Source organism: Porites lutea, chromosome 12 (genome assembly GCF_958299795.1).
Source record: "Porites lutea chromosome 12, jaPorLute2.1, whole genome shotgun sequence".
Taxonomy (NCBI): Eukaryota; Metazoa; Cnidaria; class Anthozoa; order Scleractinia; family Poritidae; genus Porites; species Porites lutea.
The window spans coordinates 23,519,855-23,540,275 of record NC_133212.1 but is presented as its reverse complement, the minus strand read 5'-3'; the positions used below and the strand labels follow the sequence as shown (position 1 = coordinate 23,540,275).

Here is a 20,421-nt window from a genome sequence, read left to right as displayed (position 1 = left end):
ATCTTTGAAACTTGTGGAGTCCTTGGCTGTTTTCGTGTTTTTAATACGTCTTTCCTTTTCTCCCTGTAATAGCCATCGCCCTGCCTGAATATGACACGCCTTCTTGGATTGAGATTCTGCGGACAGCTGTCCTTGCCTCTTGGTTACCGGGACTTGCATTCGCCGTTTTATCCATTGTCTGGTCCAGCTTCCTACAGTATCTCAATGCAGCGCACCGATCCAAAACTCACCAGGTATCAACTGCTCGCCGAACGCTTGAGCACCGAGGATGAGAACAGATACGATGTCATTGCCACCATGTCCACTCCTGGAGCAACCTGGGAGCGAAACTTCGATGCCAACGTCACTTTGTGGCTCAAAGAAGACGGCAAACTATTCACCTTGTCCACAGGAGCACTTGGTACAAAGTTTGGCACCTTTGAAGCAATTTACAATAACAACACGCATGCACTGAATCTTACGTATTCTGCCAAAGATGCAATTTACGGACATCCAATCATCCTTAATGGTCAGTTCTTTAATAACACGAAGGACAGCCTTTCGCGAGAACTTGGTATCCAGCTGTCTGCCTCGTACAGGAACTATACCATCAAGCAGCTTACCAAGCTCTACAACAGATCTGGTGCGTATGGATTTGTAAATAACATCACATACTGGCCTGAGAAATATCTCTATGCTTCCGGCGAGCTAAACGTCCCAAAGAGAAACGTCCGCTTCTTGGCTAATCATACATGCACAAAAACGGAAATCAGCTTCAATGGAAACCTTGGTGAAGAAGAAAATACCTTCCTTTTCAACTTTGACAACAAGCCAACCAAGGCAGGTATCGAACTTACTGGCAGACACCTGAAAGCAGAAAAGAAAGGCGTCATCCACTTATTTGCCCGCCCTTGTAACCAGTCATTTACTCTACGCGGTTCCTATGCCGAGAGTGGAAACGAGAAAGGCATCCGCTTTACAGCCAGCCATGACAACAGGAAGCGTTTAGTTGGATGGTACGCTGGTATTGTAAACTCAACCAAAGAGAAGTCTATCAAGGCAAACGCCACTGTCCTTGGAAGCAAAGCGGAGGCTGTATGGAGCTATTTTAACTTGACGCAGGAGAAAGGATTCAAGTTCAATGGACTCCTTCTGAACAAAACGTTCGATGCTGCTTGGTTATACTTCAACGCTGGCCAAGAGAAGGGATTGAAATTCAATGCCACAAGCTTCAACAGGACAATGCAAGCAGCATGGACCTTCCTGAATGTTACAACAGGAAAAAGCTTGAAGTTCAATGCATCTGTCATCAACAAGACCGTTGAGGCAGTGTGGTCATATGTCAGCATCGGACAGGAGAAGGGACTGCGATTGAACGCTTTGGCGCTGAATTACACCATGGATAGTACCCTGGTCTTCCAGAACGTTACCGGCACAAAAAGCATCAAAATTAACGCAACCGTTGTAAACAAAACTCTAGAGGCTGTGTGGTCATACGTAAACGCGGGAAAAGAGAAAGGATTGCGCTTTAATATCACAGGCTTTAACAAGACAGCTGACGCAATGTGGTCTTACTTCAACGACGGCGTGCAGAGAGGAATTCGCTTTAACGCTACAGCCCTCAATAAGACTGTGGACGCCACCTGGACCTTCGTCAACCTCACAAACGAAAAGAGTCTGACGTTCAAGGCCATCGCCTTAAACCGAACAGTTAATGCAACATGGAGTTTTCTTAACCTGGCCAATGAGAAAAGTCTAAAGCTTAACATAAGCGCTCTCAACAAGACCTTAGATGCCAAATGGTCCTTCCTTAATTTCACCAACGAAAAAGGACTCAAATTCCAAGCCAGTTGTATGAACAAGACTGTTGATGCAACATGGAGTTTCGTTCATTCGGCCAGAGAGAAAACCTTGAAGTTTAACGCCAGCGCCCTAAACACAACGTTGAATGCCAAGTGGTCCTTCCTTAACCACGCCCACGAGAAAGGATTGAAATTTCAAGCCGGCTTTCTCAACAAGACCATTGAAGCAGCATGGAGTTTCGTAAACTCAGCCAGTGAGAAGAGTCTCAAATTCAATGCCAGTGCTTTGAACAAGACCATTGACGCCAAGTGGTCTTTCCTCAATGTAGCAAACGAGAAGGGACTCGGATTCCAAGCCACTGCCTTCAACAAGACCATTGACGCGACATGGACTTTCCTAAACTCGGCCAGTGAGAAATGTCTGAAATTTAATGCCAGCGTTCTAAACAAGACCTTGGATGCCAGGTGGTCTTTCCTTAACTTCACTGACGAGAAAGGATTGAAATTCCAGGCAAGCGCTCTTAACAAGACTATTGACGCGACATTGAGTTTGATCAGCTTGCCTAAGGGGAAGAGTTTGAGGTTTAATGCTAGTGCACTTAACAAGACCATCAACGCCACGTGGAGTTTCATTAGCATGGAAAACGAGAAGAGCTTAGTTTTTAAAGCCAACCTTCTTAATAAGACCGTCAACGCCACTTGGACCATTCTCAACTTAGAAAAGGAGAAAGGCTTGCTATTTAAAGCCAGTGCCATTAATAAGACACTCGAGACATCAATCACCTTCTTCAACCTAGGAAAGGAGAAGGGATTGAAGATTAGCGCAAAGGCACAAAACAAGACCATAGACGCAAGTTGGATTTTCCTTAACGTGACAAACGAGAAGAGTTTGAAGTTCAAAGCCAGCGCTTTCAACAGGACAGTTGAATCGGTTTGGTCCATCCTTAACTTCCCTACTGAGAAGGGCATCAAATTCAGTGTGACTGGTTTTAACAAGACGATAGATGCAGCTTGGACCTACATTAACTTGACCAATGAGAAGATTGTAAAATTCAATGTCAGTGGGATGAGAGAAAATGTAGAAGCTTCATGGAGTTACTTGAAGACAGAAAACGAGAGGTCAATCAAGGTTAATGCATCTGTTATGAATAAAACTGCAGAAGCTGTCTGGAGCTACTCGAAGAGTAAGGACCAGAGAGCTCTTAAATTTAAAGCCGCGTTGATGAACAAGACGATTGAAGCCAGCTGGAGTTACTTGAAGAACGAGAAAGAAAGAGCCATCATGTTTAACGCCTCCGCGTTGAACAAAACTGTTACAGCTGCCTGGGGCTTCGTGAGGGATCAGAATGAAAGCGCGCTGAGGTTCAAGGTCTCCACAATGAACAGAACAGCTGAAACCGTCTTGAGCTACTTCTGTAATGAAAACGAAAGATCCGTGAAGTTCAACGCCTCGGTAATGAACAAAACGGTGAAGGCTGTCTGGAGATACGCGAAGGGCGAAAACGAGAAATCTCTTCAGTTCAAGGCGTCCGCACTGAACAAATCTGTTGAGGCCATCTGGAGTTACTCGGAGAATGAGAATGAGAGAGCCATCAAAGTTAATGTCTCCGCCCTTAACAAGACTTCAGAAGCCATATGGAGCTACATCAGGGAGGAAAACGAAGCAACCCTTAAATTTAAGGCTACTGCAATGAACAGAACCATTCAAACAATGTGGAGCTACATGGTAGACGAAAACGGAAGATCAATCAAGTTTAATGCCTCTGCCTTAAACAAAACTGCAGAAGCCATCTGGAGTTATTCCAACAACGCACATGGACGATCCATCAAGTTCAAAGCTACAACCTTGAACAAAACCATGGAGGCCGTCTGGACTCTTTTGAACACTGATTCCGAGAAGGGACTCCAGTTCAATCTTGCAGTGATGAATAAGACCGCGAATGCCTCGTTGATTTATTTCTCAAGCCCATCGAACTTGGGAGTTCGTTTCAATGTCAGTTGCTGCAACAAATCGTTCGAGCTAGAGAGCAAACTCGTTTTTCAGGAAAGGCAGAAGAAACTTGTGATCAACGCTTCCTACCAGAACTACACTGTCGCTCTGATTGGAATTTTCCAGAATTCAACAACTCAGAAGCGCGCTTGTCTGTTCCCTAAATATGTTGGTCGTTCTCATGGAGGAATCTGTGCCATTTTCACAAATAGCTCAGATGAGAAAAGCCTTTCCCTCAACTTTACCATCTTAAACAGAACAGGGGAATTGAAAACGCAGTGGGTTAAGAATCGCGTCGAAATGGCAAACCGAGTAACTGTTCAGTTCAACAGAACCACCCTCCTTGAATCCTGGTTGAGCTTCCTTCACACGACCGAGAAGAAGAGTCTCAACTTTAACACGACGGTAATCAACAAATCAGCCAGTGCTTCTCTTTACTTCCGCAACACAACAGTCAAAGCTATTGGATTTGAAGCTACAGTTTTAAAGAAACACGTTGGCGTGGAAGGTGTCTGGCTCAATGGCAAGACCTTGAAAGAGGCTGCTGTCCAACTATTCTGGAACAAGACTGTCGTCGCGAAAACTACCCTAAAGCTCTTGAATAATAGCAACCGCAAGATGGTCGAGGTACGCTCACAAGTTGACCGCTTCGCTGCAGAATGGCAGTCGACACTGATTAGCCAATCAGGGGGTGTAAAAGAGCTCATAATGACCCGCATGGCTAGAAATGGAAGTCAAAGCCTATTTTTTGATAGCTCCAAACTGACATGGTCAAAAACGAGCAAGAGCCTTTCACTTGGTTACCAGTACAATCTTAAACTGATGGGACGCTCTTATGAACACGGCTGGCTCGCAGCATACAACAACTATTCCAATGCCGAGGATTCCTATCACGAGGCCACTGTTTCTCTTGTTTACTTTAAAGACAAGGTTGTAACATTGACTGGTGTTTACAAAAACAACACGGAAGAGCTCTCCAACGTTCTCACCCTTAACTACCTGCCTGAGAAAACAATGACGCATTCCTTAACTTGGTTTAAGAAGAGCAATTCTGTAAAATTGAGCTTGGAGCTACTTCCAAGAAGGCCCATTACCTGGACAACCACCTGGAACACAGAGCATGGTATCTCGATCAACAGCGCCGTCGAGTTTTTGAACAAGAAAATTGAAAACTGGTTTACTTACAGCAGAACCACTGGTGAGTACAGTGGACACTTTGAGATCTGCCCGGCGTACCCTGTGAAAGTAAGTGGTCTGCTGACTATGGAGAATGGCTTGCACTTAACGAGCGAAATTTCGGCGTTCAAAAGAACATGGAATCACATGATCAATTTCAGAAAGAACGATCAGCAACTCCTCGTTTCCGTTGAGGTTGTGCCTAATGTCCCCGTCGCCCTGGATGTTAACTGGAACACTAACCAAGGAATGCAAATTGCCATGGATTTGAAAGGTTTTAGTAAATCACTTCAACTCTTCTCCTCCTACGACAACCTCACAAAGACGCTAGTTTCTGGCCTAACGGTTCTAAAGAAAACATTCACCTTAACTGAGAAACTGGACATAGAAAGGAAGACTCTGGTCCTGATGCTTGCTGCATTCAATCGTACCGTTGGTTTCACTGGACGGTTTGACTGGAATAACTATGTTGCTAGCTCTTTTGTAAGATACCAGAACAACCAAGCAGGATGGCTCTTAAGATTTAACCCAGCGGTGAGGAGCATTGTCTTCAATGTAACCGTTTCTCCAAGAATCTCGGGCCAGATTGTCGGCGAGATGCCAAATAACGGCAGTGTTCAGGTGACTCTTCAGCGCAAACTCGGTGTGAATGTGGTTAACGAGTCTCGTCTTATGTACCTCTTAAACGCAAAGGCAAGTCGCCTGACATTTACGTGGAATACGACCTCCGTAAACACTCTTGTGGGAAGAGTTCAGGTCTTAAAGTCTGTTATCAGAAGCACCATCGTGAAATACTATAATCTTACTGTTCGAAGAGCGAAGAACTATACTAAAGAACTAGACAGGATTGTGAAGACACTGGAAGCTAAAATCAGACCTGCGGCTCTGAAGCTGTACGCTCGGGTGAAGCGTTTCGATTACAATGGACTGGTGACGAATCTCACAGCAAAGGCTCAGAACGCCACGCTTCGACTTATCAACGTGACATTTAACTTCCTGAATGGCACTGTAAAGCGCTTTTCAATTGTCATGCGCAATGCCAGTGTATATTACAAAGGGATCCTGGGTAACGCTACTGATCTTTTCAAGGGTATTAACCTAAATGTAACCGAAGCCTACGAACGATTCCGACGAGAAGTGCTGCCACCCATAGTTGGAAATGTAACCCTACATCTGAAAAGTATCAGTCAAGATATCAAAGTCTGGGCGAATAACGTTTCCCTTTTAGTGGGTTCCGTGACACTTCGTGGGCAGAATCTTAAGGATATAGCCAAGAACGTCTCTGGCAAGGTTAAAGTTGTAACAGCAGCCCTTCTTGAAAAAGTTAAATTGAAAACACGTGAACTTATTGTCAAAATTCGAGAGGTTGAGATTCGTGGGGAAAAAGTTGGTCCTTTGTTCGACGAATACGTGTCTAAAGTTGAGGAATTCACATGTGGTTTTAATACCTCCTGTACACTTAAAAATTTAACCGTCATCGCCAAGAGCTTGGGAATGAGTATTCGTAATATCACGGTTCTCAACAAGACTGTTGAAGAACACGTCAAGCTTCTGAACAAGACAATCCAGCAGCACTTCAAACAGTTCAACACCACGCTTCGCCAGCAGTTCAAAACCCTGCACAAGAAAGCCTGCTTTGTACATCAGATAGTGATGAATTTCACGAGGAATGCAACGAGAATTCTTCCTAGGCTAGTACGAAATGTTACCATCCAAGCCATTCGCCTGGCGAGAAACTTTAGCAAGGAAGTTCGGATCATAGCCGTGAAGGTCAGAAATGTCACACTTGCAACTTATACCAAGCTGACAACGATCAACGGCCCACTCATTAACTTCACAACCAAAGCTTACATCTCTATTAAAGGAAAAGTGTATCCTTTGATGTTAAAGGTTTTCCACCCTATTCGCAAGTTTGCTATGGAGCTTAGCAACAATGTATCCGCTTATCTGAGACCCATTGTTCCTTTGGCACTTGGCACTATGTACCAACTTAGAAACATCACTATCCGTGGTATCCCCATTGGCCACACGCTGGATGAAGCGGTTATCATTTCCTTGAAGTTAACATCGGAAACTTTAAAGTCTATCAATCACACGCTCAGCAGTAACATCTCCGCCGTTGTCAGCTTTATCCGCGAAAATGCAGCAAAGAAACCTGAAGAGATCATAGATTTCACCATCAGAAATAGCATCCAACTTTACAATCTCACAATGAAGGTCTTTAACCAGTCTTTACACCTCAACCTCGGTAAGCACGTTTCTCTAGCCTACAACAAATCTGTGGAAGTCTTCAACAAGACCCTGCAAAAGCTTCTGGAGCTTCGTCCTAAAGATATTATAGAAATACCTATTAAGCGAATCGAAGACTTTGCTAGCAACATCACCGCAGAGGTATTAAACATCACTAAACAACTACGTGGCCTCGACTTTATTCTCCGCTTGAAGACAGCATGGGCGGAAATGGATCTTAAAGGTAAAATTGAAGCTCTTGGACTTGAGGCGAGATGGCAAAACCTCGTGCAGCGCATTCGAACAGTCAACATAAAAGAACGGGCACTCCTGGTTAAATACTACATCAGTAACGTAACACTGAAAGTACAGAATGAATTACAGGACCTCATCAGACTTACCCAACATGTCTTGAACTTAACAGGTGCCCTTATCCGTATGAATATTACCAAAGAGGTGTTGTTCGAAGAATTCATTTCCCTTGTAAATGAGAGTAGCCGCATTTTCATCAAGTATGGCATCATGGCTAGGAACACCACCTCCGAGTGGAGAAGGAAGCTGCTCAGTGCTTCTTATGAAACGATCAACTTCTACAAGAGTTTAACTCTTAACAAAACCATTGAAGGCTACATCTTGTTGAAGAAGCATGGGCAGGCGTTCTATGATGAGCATCGTGACGACGCACTGAAGGTCTACAACTTCTACAAAAATGCAACGTGGGAGATGTACGACGAACTGAAAGAAAACGCCGTGGAGAAACTTCAGTTATATCGTGCCAATTTGACCATTAAGGTGAACGCATTGGTGGCAAAACTGAGACAATGTGAGAACATGACGTACGAAGAGATCGTAATCAAGACCTATGAGTTCTCCAGAAAACATGGATTGGCTATTTATAATAATGTCACTCTGCGTGCTATCAGGATCTACAGGAACGTTACCATCCGCGCATTGAAACTGTACAAGAACATTTCCACCCGTGGACTGCAGTACTACAAGAACATCTCCCTGGAGGCAATTAGCCTCTACAGGAATGCTACGGTTCGCGTTCTCTCCCTGTATAAGAACATCAGCGCTCATGGAATTCAACTCTACAAGAATATCACTGTTCGTGGAATTCAACTTTACAAGAATGTCACCTTGGTTGTATCTCAACTCTACAAGAATGTTACCTTGCGTGCAAATCAGCTTTATAAGAATGTCACCTTACGCGCAATAGAACTCTTCAACATCACCAAGAATGCCACTCTTAAAGCGTACAACCTCACACTGACCTTGGTCAATCGTACGAAGTTTCTGACCATTAAGTACCTGGTTGTCACTCGCAACCTAACCCTCCATTACTTCAACGTCACTCGAAACTACACTCTTCAATACTACAACTTGACTCGCAGTCTTGCTTTCAAGTATTATCAGAAGTACTACAACCTGAGCCGGAACTATACTCTCTACATATACAACGTGACGCGCAACATGACGTTCCCTGGCCTTAACAAGACACGTGAGTTTGCCCTCCGTGGAATACGATACCTGCAGTATGTAAACGAGACTTTGGTGCCCATCATGAAGCAACGATTCCTAATAGGAAAAGTCTTGGCTGCGAGGTACGTCAACGAGACTTTACTGTTTGTACGAGGAACTATGTATATGGTAAAAGTATGGTATCGAGAGAACAAAGAGAAGACCGTTGATGAGCTGTATTATGAAGTGTACCAACTTGCAGAGCATTATTCCATCGTGGCAAAAGAACTCTTAAGGCGCAAGTACGGTAAAATTAAAGAACGCGTACAGGAAAAGATAAACCACTTGCAGACAAATTTGAACATCAAGTTGGAAGGATGGAAAGAGAAGCTTCATAAGCTGAACACAACGGTGGTAAACATGATAGCTGAAGCAGTCTCCTTATACAACCAGTCTGCCGACGTTACTTATATCGCTGCAAAAGAACTTGTTTCTATCTTCCATCCCTATGTGACGTCCTTGCACAATAAGACTGTTATCTACTTTGTCCAGGCCAAGAACATCTCCCTGCCTCTCATTGGCAAGGCAAGAAACTTCACACTTTTGAAACTCGATGAGACACGAAAGCTGATTAACGAGACATACAAGAACTTAATTGAATCTGAACACCTTCGGGACCTTATTCAGAAACTTCAGTTAAAACAGCGTTACGCCAAAGCAGAAGGGCTCATTCGTAAGAAATATGAAGAACTTGAGGAATATGTCAAGGAGATAAAACCTAAAGTTCAGGCTAAAGTCCAAGAAGCGGTTGATTACTTGAACGTATCACTTCCACTCAGATTCAAGGAAAGGTATATCTTTGTGCAGGAGAAGTACCAGATGATTATGGCTAATCCTCGAATTTTCATTGAAAGAGTTCTCAGGAACGCTCTGATGTATCTCAGAAATGCCACAAGGGAGACCCCAATCGAGGAATACCTTTATGAAGAAAGATGGGTAGAGCTCATTGAACAAGCTAAGCAGCATGAGCTGGTTGAAGTTGGCCGAAATCTCACGAACTACACTTCCGATTATGTGCGACTAGCTGTAAAGTTGGCGTCAAAGAATCTTAAGCTGTTCATAGAGCAACTCAAGAACCAAACTAGCCTGATCAAAGAAAAGGTAAAAGCTAAGGTACAAGAGACGCGGCAGACACTGATTGAAAATCTTGAAGGTTTGAGGGCCAAGAAACTCCGAGAAATCGTCGAGCATGATTATGTTTACCAGACCATAGAACTGGCGAAAAATGTTACTCTGAGAGTTAAGGACACAGTTCAAGGAGCCCGTAATCTAACGCGCAAGATCATGGTAGTCGGACAGCTGTACTACAAAAACATCACTGCCAAAGTTGGAAATTACACCCTCCTTCTTAGGATGAAAGTTCACAATTACACGAAGTTTCTAAAGCAGCGTGTCCAAAACTATTCCAGGATACTGAACGAGACCATTCGCAATTACACCAAGATTCTGAATGAGACGGTTTACAATTACACCAAGATCATAAAGGCACAAGTTAAGAATTACACCAACTTGATCAACGTTACTGTTCAGAGCTACACCAGAATTCTGAATGCCTCCATACAGAACTACACAAAGATCTTGAATGCGTCGATGAAGCACTATACAAAGATCTTAAATGCCTCGATTAAGCACTACGCAAAGATCCTGAATGCTTCGGTTCAGAACTATACCAGTATTCTACAGGCTAAAGTTCAGAATTACACGAAGATTGTCAAGGCGCATTTCAAGAATTTCACCTTAGCTTTGAGAGGCCATTATGAACGCATATACGAGAGCAACTTCCTTCCACTTTACAGAAATGGTACTATAATGGTTTTCAAGTACAAAGCAATGGCTCAGCATTGCATTGGTCGATCTAGTAACGTGACATTGAGAGCAATTTCCATGGCACGCAACTGGACAACAGCTAAACTGAACCTGGCGCGTGCGTGGATAAACCAGACTCTGGAGAAGGGTATCAAGTATTACAGAGACGAATTAAAGCCACTGTATCACAGCAAAGTTCTTCCTTTCTATAATAATAGTCTCCAGCCTATGTACCACAACCTCAGTAAACTCGTAGGAACACTTAAGAGGAACTTGACATTACAGGCCATCATCGTGAAAGAGCGCGCGATCAACTTGACTGACCAACTCGTCAATCTCACAATCAATAGTCATCCCTACGCTATGCTTCGAAAGGTGGGTAAAATGACCATCCGCGAGTCTGTCATAGAGGGACGTACCATGTACATCCGGGCTTACAACTACACACTGAACCTTACCCGAATGGTCGTGAATGTAACGCTGACAAAGCTAAACGTCACCAAGACCCGACTGGAACTCGCTATAAACAAGACTATGTTGATCGTTAATACAACTATAGTGGAAGCAAAACCCGTTATTGCCTTCTTGAATGCAACACGTTTAGAGATGATGGAGACTGCGATATTCATCTGCAAGTACTATGGACTTGAGGACTCGGTAAAAGAGCGTGTACGAAGAAGCCTTGACATTACGAAAAATGTCACCATGAAAGCTGTCAACGCGGTCAAACGTTATGCTCCCGTGCTCCTAAAGACATCAACAGCAAAAGCACTTGGCGTTTTTAACTACACCATTCCATACGCCCGCGATTATTTCAATCGTACTGTTGTCTATTTCAACGCAACTCTCGTCAAGGCGAGGCATCTACTGAATGTGAGCATCCACAATGCCACAGTGCTCCTTAACCAGACCCTTTACGAGGCAATTCAATTAACCAGGACTGCTTTCAATGGAACCGTTCCCAAGATTATCCGTCTTTTGAATGTGAGCATCCACAATGCCACAGTGCTCCTTAACCAGACCATTTACAAGACAATTCAAGTTACAAGGACTGCTTTCAATGGAACCGTTCCCAAGATTATCCGTCTTTTGAATGTCACCATCCACAATGCCACAGTACTCCTTAACCAGACCATCCAGAAGACAATTCAAGTTACAAGGACTACTTTCAACGGAACTGTTCATAAGATGATCCATCTACTGAATGTCACCATCCACAATGCCACAGTACTCCTTAACCAGACGATCCACAAGACAATTCAAGTTACAAGGGCTACTTTCAACGGAACTGTTCAAAAGATGATCCATCTACTGAATTTCAGCATCCACAATGCCACAGTGCTCCTTAACGAGACCATCCAGAAGACAATTCAAGTTACAAGGGCTACTTTCAACGAAACTGTTCACAAAACGATCCAGTATGCCCGGGTTGCGTTCAACAAAACCGTTGACAAAACAGTCCAACTCGCCCAGGCTGTTCTCAATACGACGATCAACAAAGCCAAGTCAGTTTTCAACTACACTATCAGCAGAGCCCGTTTCTCTATCCAGAAAGTCCGTGTTGCAGTTAATGAAACCATTGACAAGGCGCGTATTTCCCTAGAGAGAGTTCGCGTAACCATCAATGAGACCATCGCTGATTTCCGTGCGGCTGTTCCAAAGTATATCCAGGTGAGGGATGGCGAAATCACTCTTGTTGTACCACATCCAAGAGCCATTCAGTTGAACATAACTTCTCTTGCTGTTGCTACGATTGGAAGACTCAGAAACTTGTCAATGGAAGCTCGTGGCATAATCGTTTCCAAGATAGAGGCTTTGAAACAGGATGCAGTGCTTAAGATTGAGACCTTGAAAACCACCTTACAGTCCTTTAAAGTAAATGCACTGGATAAGATCAACACCTCGAAAGAAGAAGTCTTGAAAAAGATGGAAACGTTGAAACGCGAAGTTGTTGCCACGATGAATTCTTTAAAGAAAAACGCACTTTTAAAGATGGAGGAGTTGAAAGTTAACGCATTAGAGAAAGTAAGCGAGTTGAAGGTTAAAGCAGCGAATCTGACCAGGCGTGTGAAGACTCTAGGAAAAGCCTTGGTTGCTGAGGCCATGAACAGAACGGTGCTGTACCACCAAAAGGCCTACGGACTTATAATGGAAGCTTACAACATCACTAGGCGTGTGAAGACTATAGGCAAAGCCTTGGTCGCTGTGGCCATGAACAGAACAGTGCTGTACCACCAAAAGGCATATGGATATATAATGGAAGCATACAACATCAGTAAGAATTACCCGGCGACTGCGAGGTACATTAATGTTACTCTCCATTACATTAACATCACCAAGGACTTGGCTGATTTCTACCGCCAGCACGGCTACGCGTTTGTAATGAATGCTTACAACCTAACAAAGAACCATCCTGTCATCATGAAATTCCTGAACCTAACTGTTCGATATTTCGCCTTGACCAAAGAACTGGCTGTGAAGTACCACCAGACGACAATCAGGCTGGCGACAAGCTATTACAACCTGACAAGGAACCATCCAATTATACTGAAGTACACAAACAAGACTCTCCAGTATTTCGGCGTCGCCAAGAACTTTGTCAGAGGCCTAAGCTTGACCCAGTTTAAGAACACGACTGTGAAATATCTTGCCCGCGTTTTAAATGTGTCCCGCCGATATTTCAACATACCACAGATCAGGAATATCACAGAGAAATATCTTGTCCAAGCCTTAAACATTACGCGCCAATACCTGAACGTCACACAGATCGAGAACTTCAGCCGCCTTTACTTAAACCAAATGCGAAGCCTTACCTACAAGTTGCTGAACATGTCGCGCCAGAGCCAATTCCTTAACCAAGTGAGGAACATGACGTATAAATTCCTAGACTTGTCTCGACGTTGCACTTTCTTTAAACAGATGAGAAACGCGACAAACAAGTTCTTAGCTTTGTCTAGACGTTGTACCTTCTTTAAACAGATGAGAAACGCGACCTACAAGTTCCTTGACCTGGCACGCCGGTGTACCTTCTTCAAACAGATGAGAAACGCAACGCACATGTTCCTCAACCTGTCGCGTCGTTGCACCTTCCTTAATCAACCAAAGAATGTAACGCTGAAGTACCTGTATCGAGCTGTGAACTTGTCACGCCACTGTCTAAACATCACACAAAAATATCTGTCACAAGCCTTGAATCTGTCACGCCAATGGTACAGGATAGGAGTTAACGCAACACTGAACTACTCCATTCAAGTGTACAGAATCGCCGAGAATGTATCGCTGGACATCTATAACTCAAGCTGTCTTAAGGAAGCTTTTGGCAAGGCGACGAAATACTCGACGATTGCTTTGAATGCCACTGTGAAGCTTTGCAGTAACTATTCCAGCACTGCTTTGAACAAGACTATGATTTTATACAAGAACTATTCAACAGTGGCCTTAAACAAGACTCTAGCCTTGTACCGAGAAACTTTAAATAGAGCCAGGAACTTCTCCGTAGTAGCAGTAAAGAAGACCATTAAACTGTACAGACGCATGCGCAACAGGGCATTGGTAATCATTTCCAACACGACGTTAGTGAAGCAGTACATCCCTATGGTCAAGAAATATGTGCCACTCGCTATCAACATCACCCGTAATTTCACTGTACAGACATACAGAGTAGCAGTAAATGTAACCTTGGATGTTTATAACTCCAGTTGTTTGGAAGAGGCCTTCAACAAAACAAGACGATACTCAAAAATAGCTTTCAACGCCACCATGAAAGTCTGCCAAGTGGCAGTGGTACGCGCTAAGAATGTTTCTGCCATTGCATTAAACAAGACCTTCGCATTTTGCAAGAATTATTCCGCCATAGCTTTGAATAAGGCCATCGCCCTCTACAACAAGACGCTTGTACTGTACAAGAATTGCTCCAAGATAGCTTTGAACAAGACAATCGCCTTCTACAACAAGACAGTTGAACTTTGCAGGAACTACCCTAGGATTGCTCTCAACAAGACCATCCCCTTCTACAATAAAACAGTCAAGTTATGCAGACGTCTGTACAATAGGACCATGACGGTCGTGTACAACACAACTTTAGTGAAACACTACATTCCTATGGTCAAAAAGTACGTGCCCCTTGCTGTCAATGCCACCCGAAACTTCACTGTGAGGGCCTACAAAGTAGTAGTAAATATAACAATGGACATCTACAATTCCAGTTGTTTAGGAGAGGCCTTCAACAAAACAAGAAACTACTCGAGGATAGCTGTCAACAAAACCGTGAAACTCTACCAAGTAGCAGTGGTACACGCTAGAAATATCTCCGGTTTAGCTCTGAACAAGACTTTTGCACTTTACAAGAACTACTCAACGATAGCTTTGAACAAGACCATCGCCATCTACAACAAGACCCTTGATTTGTACAGAAATTGTTCCAAGATAGTTTTGAACAAGACAATGGCTTGCTTTAACAAGACACTCGGAGTGTACAAGAATTACTCCTCCATAGTTTTAAACAAAACCATCGCCTTCTATAACAGAACGGTGAAGCTGTGTAAGCGTCTGTACAAGAAATCCATGGTAATCGTATCCAACACCACATTGGTTAAGTACTGTATTCCAATTGCGAAGAAATACCTGCCAATTGCTGTTAATACCACACGAAACTTCACTCTAAAGGCGTATAGGCTAGTTGTGAATGTAACCTTGGACATCTACAATTCCAGTTGTCTCGGAGAAGCTTTCAACAAAACGAGAAACTACTCTAAGATGGCTTTCAACACAACCGTCAGAATGTACAAAATGGCAGCGATTAAAGCAAGGAATTACTCCGGAATGGTGTTGAATAAGACCCTCGGATTGTACAAGAACTATTCCACCATCGCACTGAACAAGACGTTAGAGTTGTATGGAGAAGTGCTGATTAAGGTGAAGAACTACTCAGCGCTAAACAAGACCATTGCCTTCTGTCAAGTTGTGTACATCGAAGGCGTAGAAGTAACGAAGAAGTACCTCCCGATGGCATATAATCTCTCACGCCAATGGTGCGGTGCCGGATTTAACACTACTCGCAGCTTTGTTCTTCAAGTCTACAGGAACGCCGTGAACGCAACTCTCGACATTTCTCAATCCGAGAACCTGCCTCAAGCCTTAGTGAAGTTCAGGAATTACTCCATTGAAGTGTTTGACCAGACCGTGGAGTTATGTCAGAGGTTCTATCGTCAGTTGTACAACGCTACTCTTAAGAAATATCGCGATGTTTACAGCCAGTCCTTGGCGCTGTACAGGGAAATAGCGTATCATGAGATAACAGTGGAGTGTATCAACAAAGCCCGCAGCTACTTCCACCACACGAAACATATAGTCAAGATGAGAGTTAGGAACTTCCATCGAGCCAAGGGTCACTTGCAAAAGCGGGTCAACCATCATATAAACCGAGTGACACACCTCCTGAACCCAATCAATTGGATTCCACCTTTTAATAGTAAGTATTGCTTGATGAATTTTGTTTTAATGGCCAGGGCACTTCTGGGAACAACGGAAGACCTACGAGATAAATCGTTATCCCGACACTCTCCGGGACCCCGTAGCCCTTCCATCATATGCACTGCAGAATCCAGAGATCTGGCATTCTGGGCTTGATATCGAGGCTTTTTTTTATTTCTAAGTCTTGCGTATTATATTGTATATTACTACAGAAAAGGAAGGAAAGATCTATCTAAAGATCCATCTAAATGATCTTATTAAAAACTGAATCATTGGATAATGCAATTCTAGAGCTCTGATTGGCTTAGTCATCGTGGTATATGAGTCATTATACTATGCTCTCCAAATATGGTAACTGTACGCGTCTGCTCAAAATTAAAAGCAAGCTGAAAATCGATTGTTTTTAAAAACAAAGTCGGGGAGAACTCTCGATATTTTGTGGGCGTTTTTAATAAAACAATTAATCCACTCGCGCTTGTTGGACATGAGATGATTATAGCCAACGCGCACTAGTGGAATAATTGTTAAATATCCGAACTTTTGGGTTAAACCACTGTTGTTGCAGAAAATTAACTATATTTTCGCTCTTTTTTGCTCCAGGCACTGCTATGATCTTTGGAGGACCTCATGTGTACACGTTTGACGGCACCTATTACACCTTCCCTGGTTATAAGAAGCCTAGTTGCATGTATGTGCTGGCAAGGGACGTTCGTGATAATAAGTTTACCATCATGAGTCAAGAGACCGCCATCTTAGTTGTCACGAAGGACTCCAGTGTGAAGATATACCAGGATGGAAGAGTGGAGACCATTGTCAAGGTTAGTATAGAAACATTTGGTACTGTGAGAGATTGATCAACTGAACTTTATCTTGCAAACTTGCACCATGTCAAATCAAAGATTCAACTAAATATGTACTTAATGTTATTAGTTATTCATGCGCGATACTGGGGACCACACCCTATGGACGAAAGGCAATTAGACATTTTCTCAAACCACCGTCGCAAACCAACGACATTGCGAAGGATTTTGCGTAGTGCAGAAAAATAAGTACAGGTCCATTAAGATTTGACGAGAAACTTAGTTTAGGAAGAGAAAGGGTGCAGCAAGTTCTTGTCTGTACTGCGTAGTCATTATCTCCACCCTTAAACCTCAAGAGTCACCCAACATTCAATTTCTCTCCATAGTTACACTGCTCAATCAAATACAAAGGTAGTAAGAAAATAAAAGTGATCACCAAGCGAAAAGGTTTTGATTGTCAAATAAATTATCCTCATAAATACTATAGGAACTGTTTAAGGAAGAGGGTGGAAAAAACGTATATCATCTACCGTTTTCAGATTACCACGTCCGGAAAGAAAACAAGTGACGGTTTCGTCAGTGAGCTCCCGGTGGAAACGCTCAACACCACCGTTCAGCGGGAAGGTTCCTTCATTATCCTTCGACATGATCTTGGCTTGGAGATTGTTTGTGACGTTGAACATTATCTGTGCACCTTTAACATTGCCAAATGGTACCACGGCAGGATGGCAGGTAACACTTGCTTGTCACGTAGGGCAAAATGTTAGCTTAGTGGAGGGGTAGATGGGCATTTTCTCAGAAACCTCAATTGATCAAATGTCCACACTTCTTTTACAAATACAAGTGAAAATATAAGGGCAACCAAACGAGTAAATATGTCTATTACGACCTCGTTATTTGGAAAGTTTAGTCTCTTTGATAAATGCAGTCGAAAAATAAAATACTTTTCTTATGGAGCACCTCTTTTCATTTTTGCTCTTCGCGTTTCCTCTTTCCCTCGTTCCACTCTATTACGTTAGCCACGCTGGCTACGAAGATACCAACTGATATATCCCATATGTCATCCTTTGTTGTAATACAGACTCTAAGCCCTGCTTTCTGGGGGCTATGAAGCGTGGTATGGAAGGGAGAGGGGAGGCGGGGGAAGGGGAGGCGGGGGAAGGGGAGGCGAGGGAATGGGGGGGGGGGGGGAGTTAGACAGGTGAACGTACTTAGCAGTAACCTGACGGCTTTTTTGTAATCATGCTGTTACGCTTCGACTAAGACTAATTGCCAAGCCAACATCGTTTTATCTCTTTTTAGGTCTCCTGGGAACCAACAATAACGAGTTCCATGATGAGTTTATGACAGTTAAAAACAAACCAACTAAGAAACTGACCGAATTCGTCAATTCTTGGGAGATCACACGTGATCCAGAATGCAAGATCCATTCTATTGTTCCTGAAAAACCCAAGTGTAAGGAGACCAGCTACATTCAACGTTGCCGCGCTCTGTTCAAGGACAAGAAGTCACCACTCCATCGGTACTTTTCCGTTGTTAATCCCGAGCCTTTCGTCAAGGCCTGTGAAATAGATTACAAGGATTGTGAGACCAGTACACCCAAGGACATGAAGCACTGCAATACGACTGCCGCCTACATCGAGCTGGTTAGAATGCGAGGAGAATGGGCCGACTTTTTGCCAGAATGTGGTAAGTTAAAGTGGTCATACAATTGACCAAATGAGTTAGACACCTTTGGAAGAGGCTCTTAGTGTCTCTATTAGAGTCATGTCCGTCTAATTTAGAGTCAAATAAACGAAGTAAAGAAAGGAGGTGTCCGTCCTACAGAGGTGTCTGTATTTTTGATGCGAATAAGTGATAGTCACCGTCATTTTCGTTTTCAGTGACCCACAATAAGGGATGACAGATCATAGAATATAATACATTTCAAAGCTATTTCGAATAGGTAGCTCGTATAAAATAAACTACGTTTTATATGGAAGCCAGGAATTAATCAACTCTATTACTGTCTTTTTGTAGGTCGTTGCGGATCAAACCCGATGGGTAAGAGATGGTTTCAGCGAGCAAACAACATGGTTGATGTTGTAGTGTTAGTGCACGAGACATCAGTCCTAAAGGCTTACGCAGAGAAGATACCATCTTTACTGGGCAGCATCACCAAGGCTCTAGACTCTTACAAGTATTCTTTCAAGTTCGGCGTTATGGCTTTTGGAGGTCGCTTGTCACATGGGCGCCCGCATGCAATCACTCTTAACGGTCAGCTGATGAATGACTTAGACAGTTTGGATAGCGCTTTTGAACATCTGAAATTCGCTGGCGAGGAGTCTGAGAATGACACTGCAGATGCTTTGGAGGCTATGGCAAAGGCAGCATACGTGTATCCATTCAGACCAGGTAAGGTCAAAAAACACGCATGACTGTTGTAGGGGAATACATTAGGACAGATAACAGCTTCAAGGAGCTAGCCATCATGTCAATATAAGTGAACTGCAAAATCAACAAACAAAAACAGTAAAGGCACATTAAAGTACAAAAGGAAAGAATGGACAATAATTTATTAAGAATTACACGCATTGCAGTTGTGGTTTTGAAAACTGTTTAGATTAAACTTTAATTTTAGACTGTTGTATATAACTTGTGAATTATGAAGCTTTGAGTTTGTAATTTGGAAGTAATCTCTGCTCTCTTGTTAAGTTTCACCGCAAGTAATTGGCAGGTGAATAAATTCAGCGAGCTGTGTTAAAACAGTCTCTTTAATCCAAATTCTACATCCTAAAGGCCTGAAATAATCTAGCAGAAAGAGGAGCCTCGGGTTATGATAGAGCCTGTTTACATGGCGTTCCCTTCTATTTAACTCCCAGGTCCTTCCTCCTGCCTTTCATTGTATTAACCAATATGGTTTGTGTCCTTTAGCCGCAACCAAGATCTTCTTACTGCTGACCAGTAAAGAACACAGCGCATTGGTTCACGCCGTTACTGTAGACAGTATGGGCAAACTGTTGGAGGCAAAAGACATCACTCTCAACGTTATTGGCAAGTACAGGAAGTACAGTGGCGAGGTGGTTGGACAAGACTACAGGGGACGAGTGTTCTACAGAAAGAAGCCGGAAACGGGTACTGGCGCAGCTCCTCTCCCAGATGGCGAATACGTATCACTGATGAAAGGAACGCAAGGTTCTGTATTTGGATTGCCATTCTTGGGCTCGAAGAATAAGGATAAATTTGGAGCTTTGCAACTAGCCAGTTTGAGCACGTGGCGAGAGCAGATTAAACGAGATCAGTTCACTTGTAAGGAATGCTTCTGCGCCCGTGGTGATTCTGGCCAGGGTAAGACCGTCTGTAAGGTGAACTCCTTCCACCAGAAGTGCTGAGGACAGCAAAAATGGTAAGAAGAAAATGCTCTTAATCTTGCGCATTCTAAGAGCGAAATATGCATAAAAACAAATTCATATTTTCGTAAATTGTTGTTGAATTGCAAATATCTCCAGGTTAAAGTACTACGAAAGAGGCTTCATTTCTGTTTTTTAAAAGCCGTTTTTTTTGTCGACTTTTATCCCAAGAGTAACAAAGCAGATCCAAAGGCCGGGGTTTCTTTAGAATGGTTGCACCACAGAATTTTCCCATAGATGAGCATGCATAGCAGGCG

General features: G+C 43.2%; 1 protein-coding gene across 1 annotated transcript in view; it reads left to right on the top strand.

The window, feature by feature from the left end:
* The window catches only part of LOC140922133 (uncharacterized), a 37,894-nt gene that overhangs the window by 16,625 nt on the left and 848 nt on the right, over positions 1 to 20,421 (top strand). Inside the window, exons 15-20 of the mRNA XM_073372154.1 lie at positions 73 to 15,973; positions 16,576 to 16,793; positions 17,315 to 17,507; positions 18,078 to 18,464; positions 18,795 to 19,169; positions 19,689 to 20,160. Of these exons, the coding sequence (XP_073228255.1) occupies positions 73 to 15,973; positions 16,576 to 16,793; positions 17,315 to 17,507; positions 18,078 to 18,464; positions 18,795 to 19,169; positions 19,689 to 20,146 (17,532 nt within the window). The 3' untranslated portion in view covers positions 20,147 to 20,160. The remainder of the gene's footprint in view (positions 1 to 72; positions 15,974 to 16,575; positions 16,794 to 17,314; positions 17,508 to 18,077; positions 18,465 to 18,794; positions 19,170 to 19,688; positions 20,161 to 20,421) is intronic.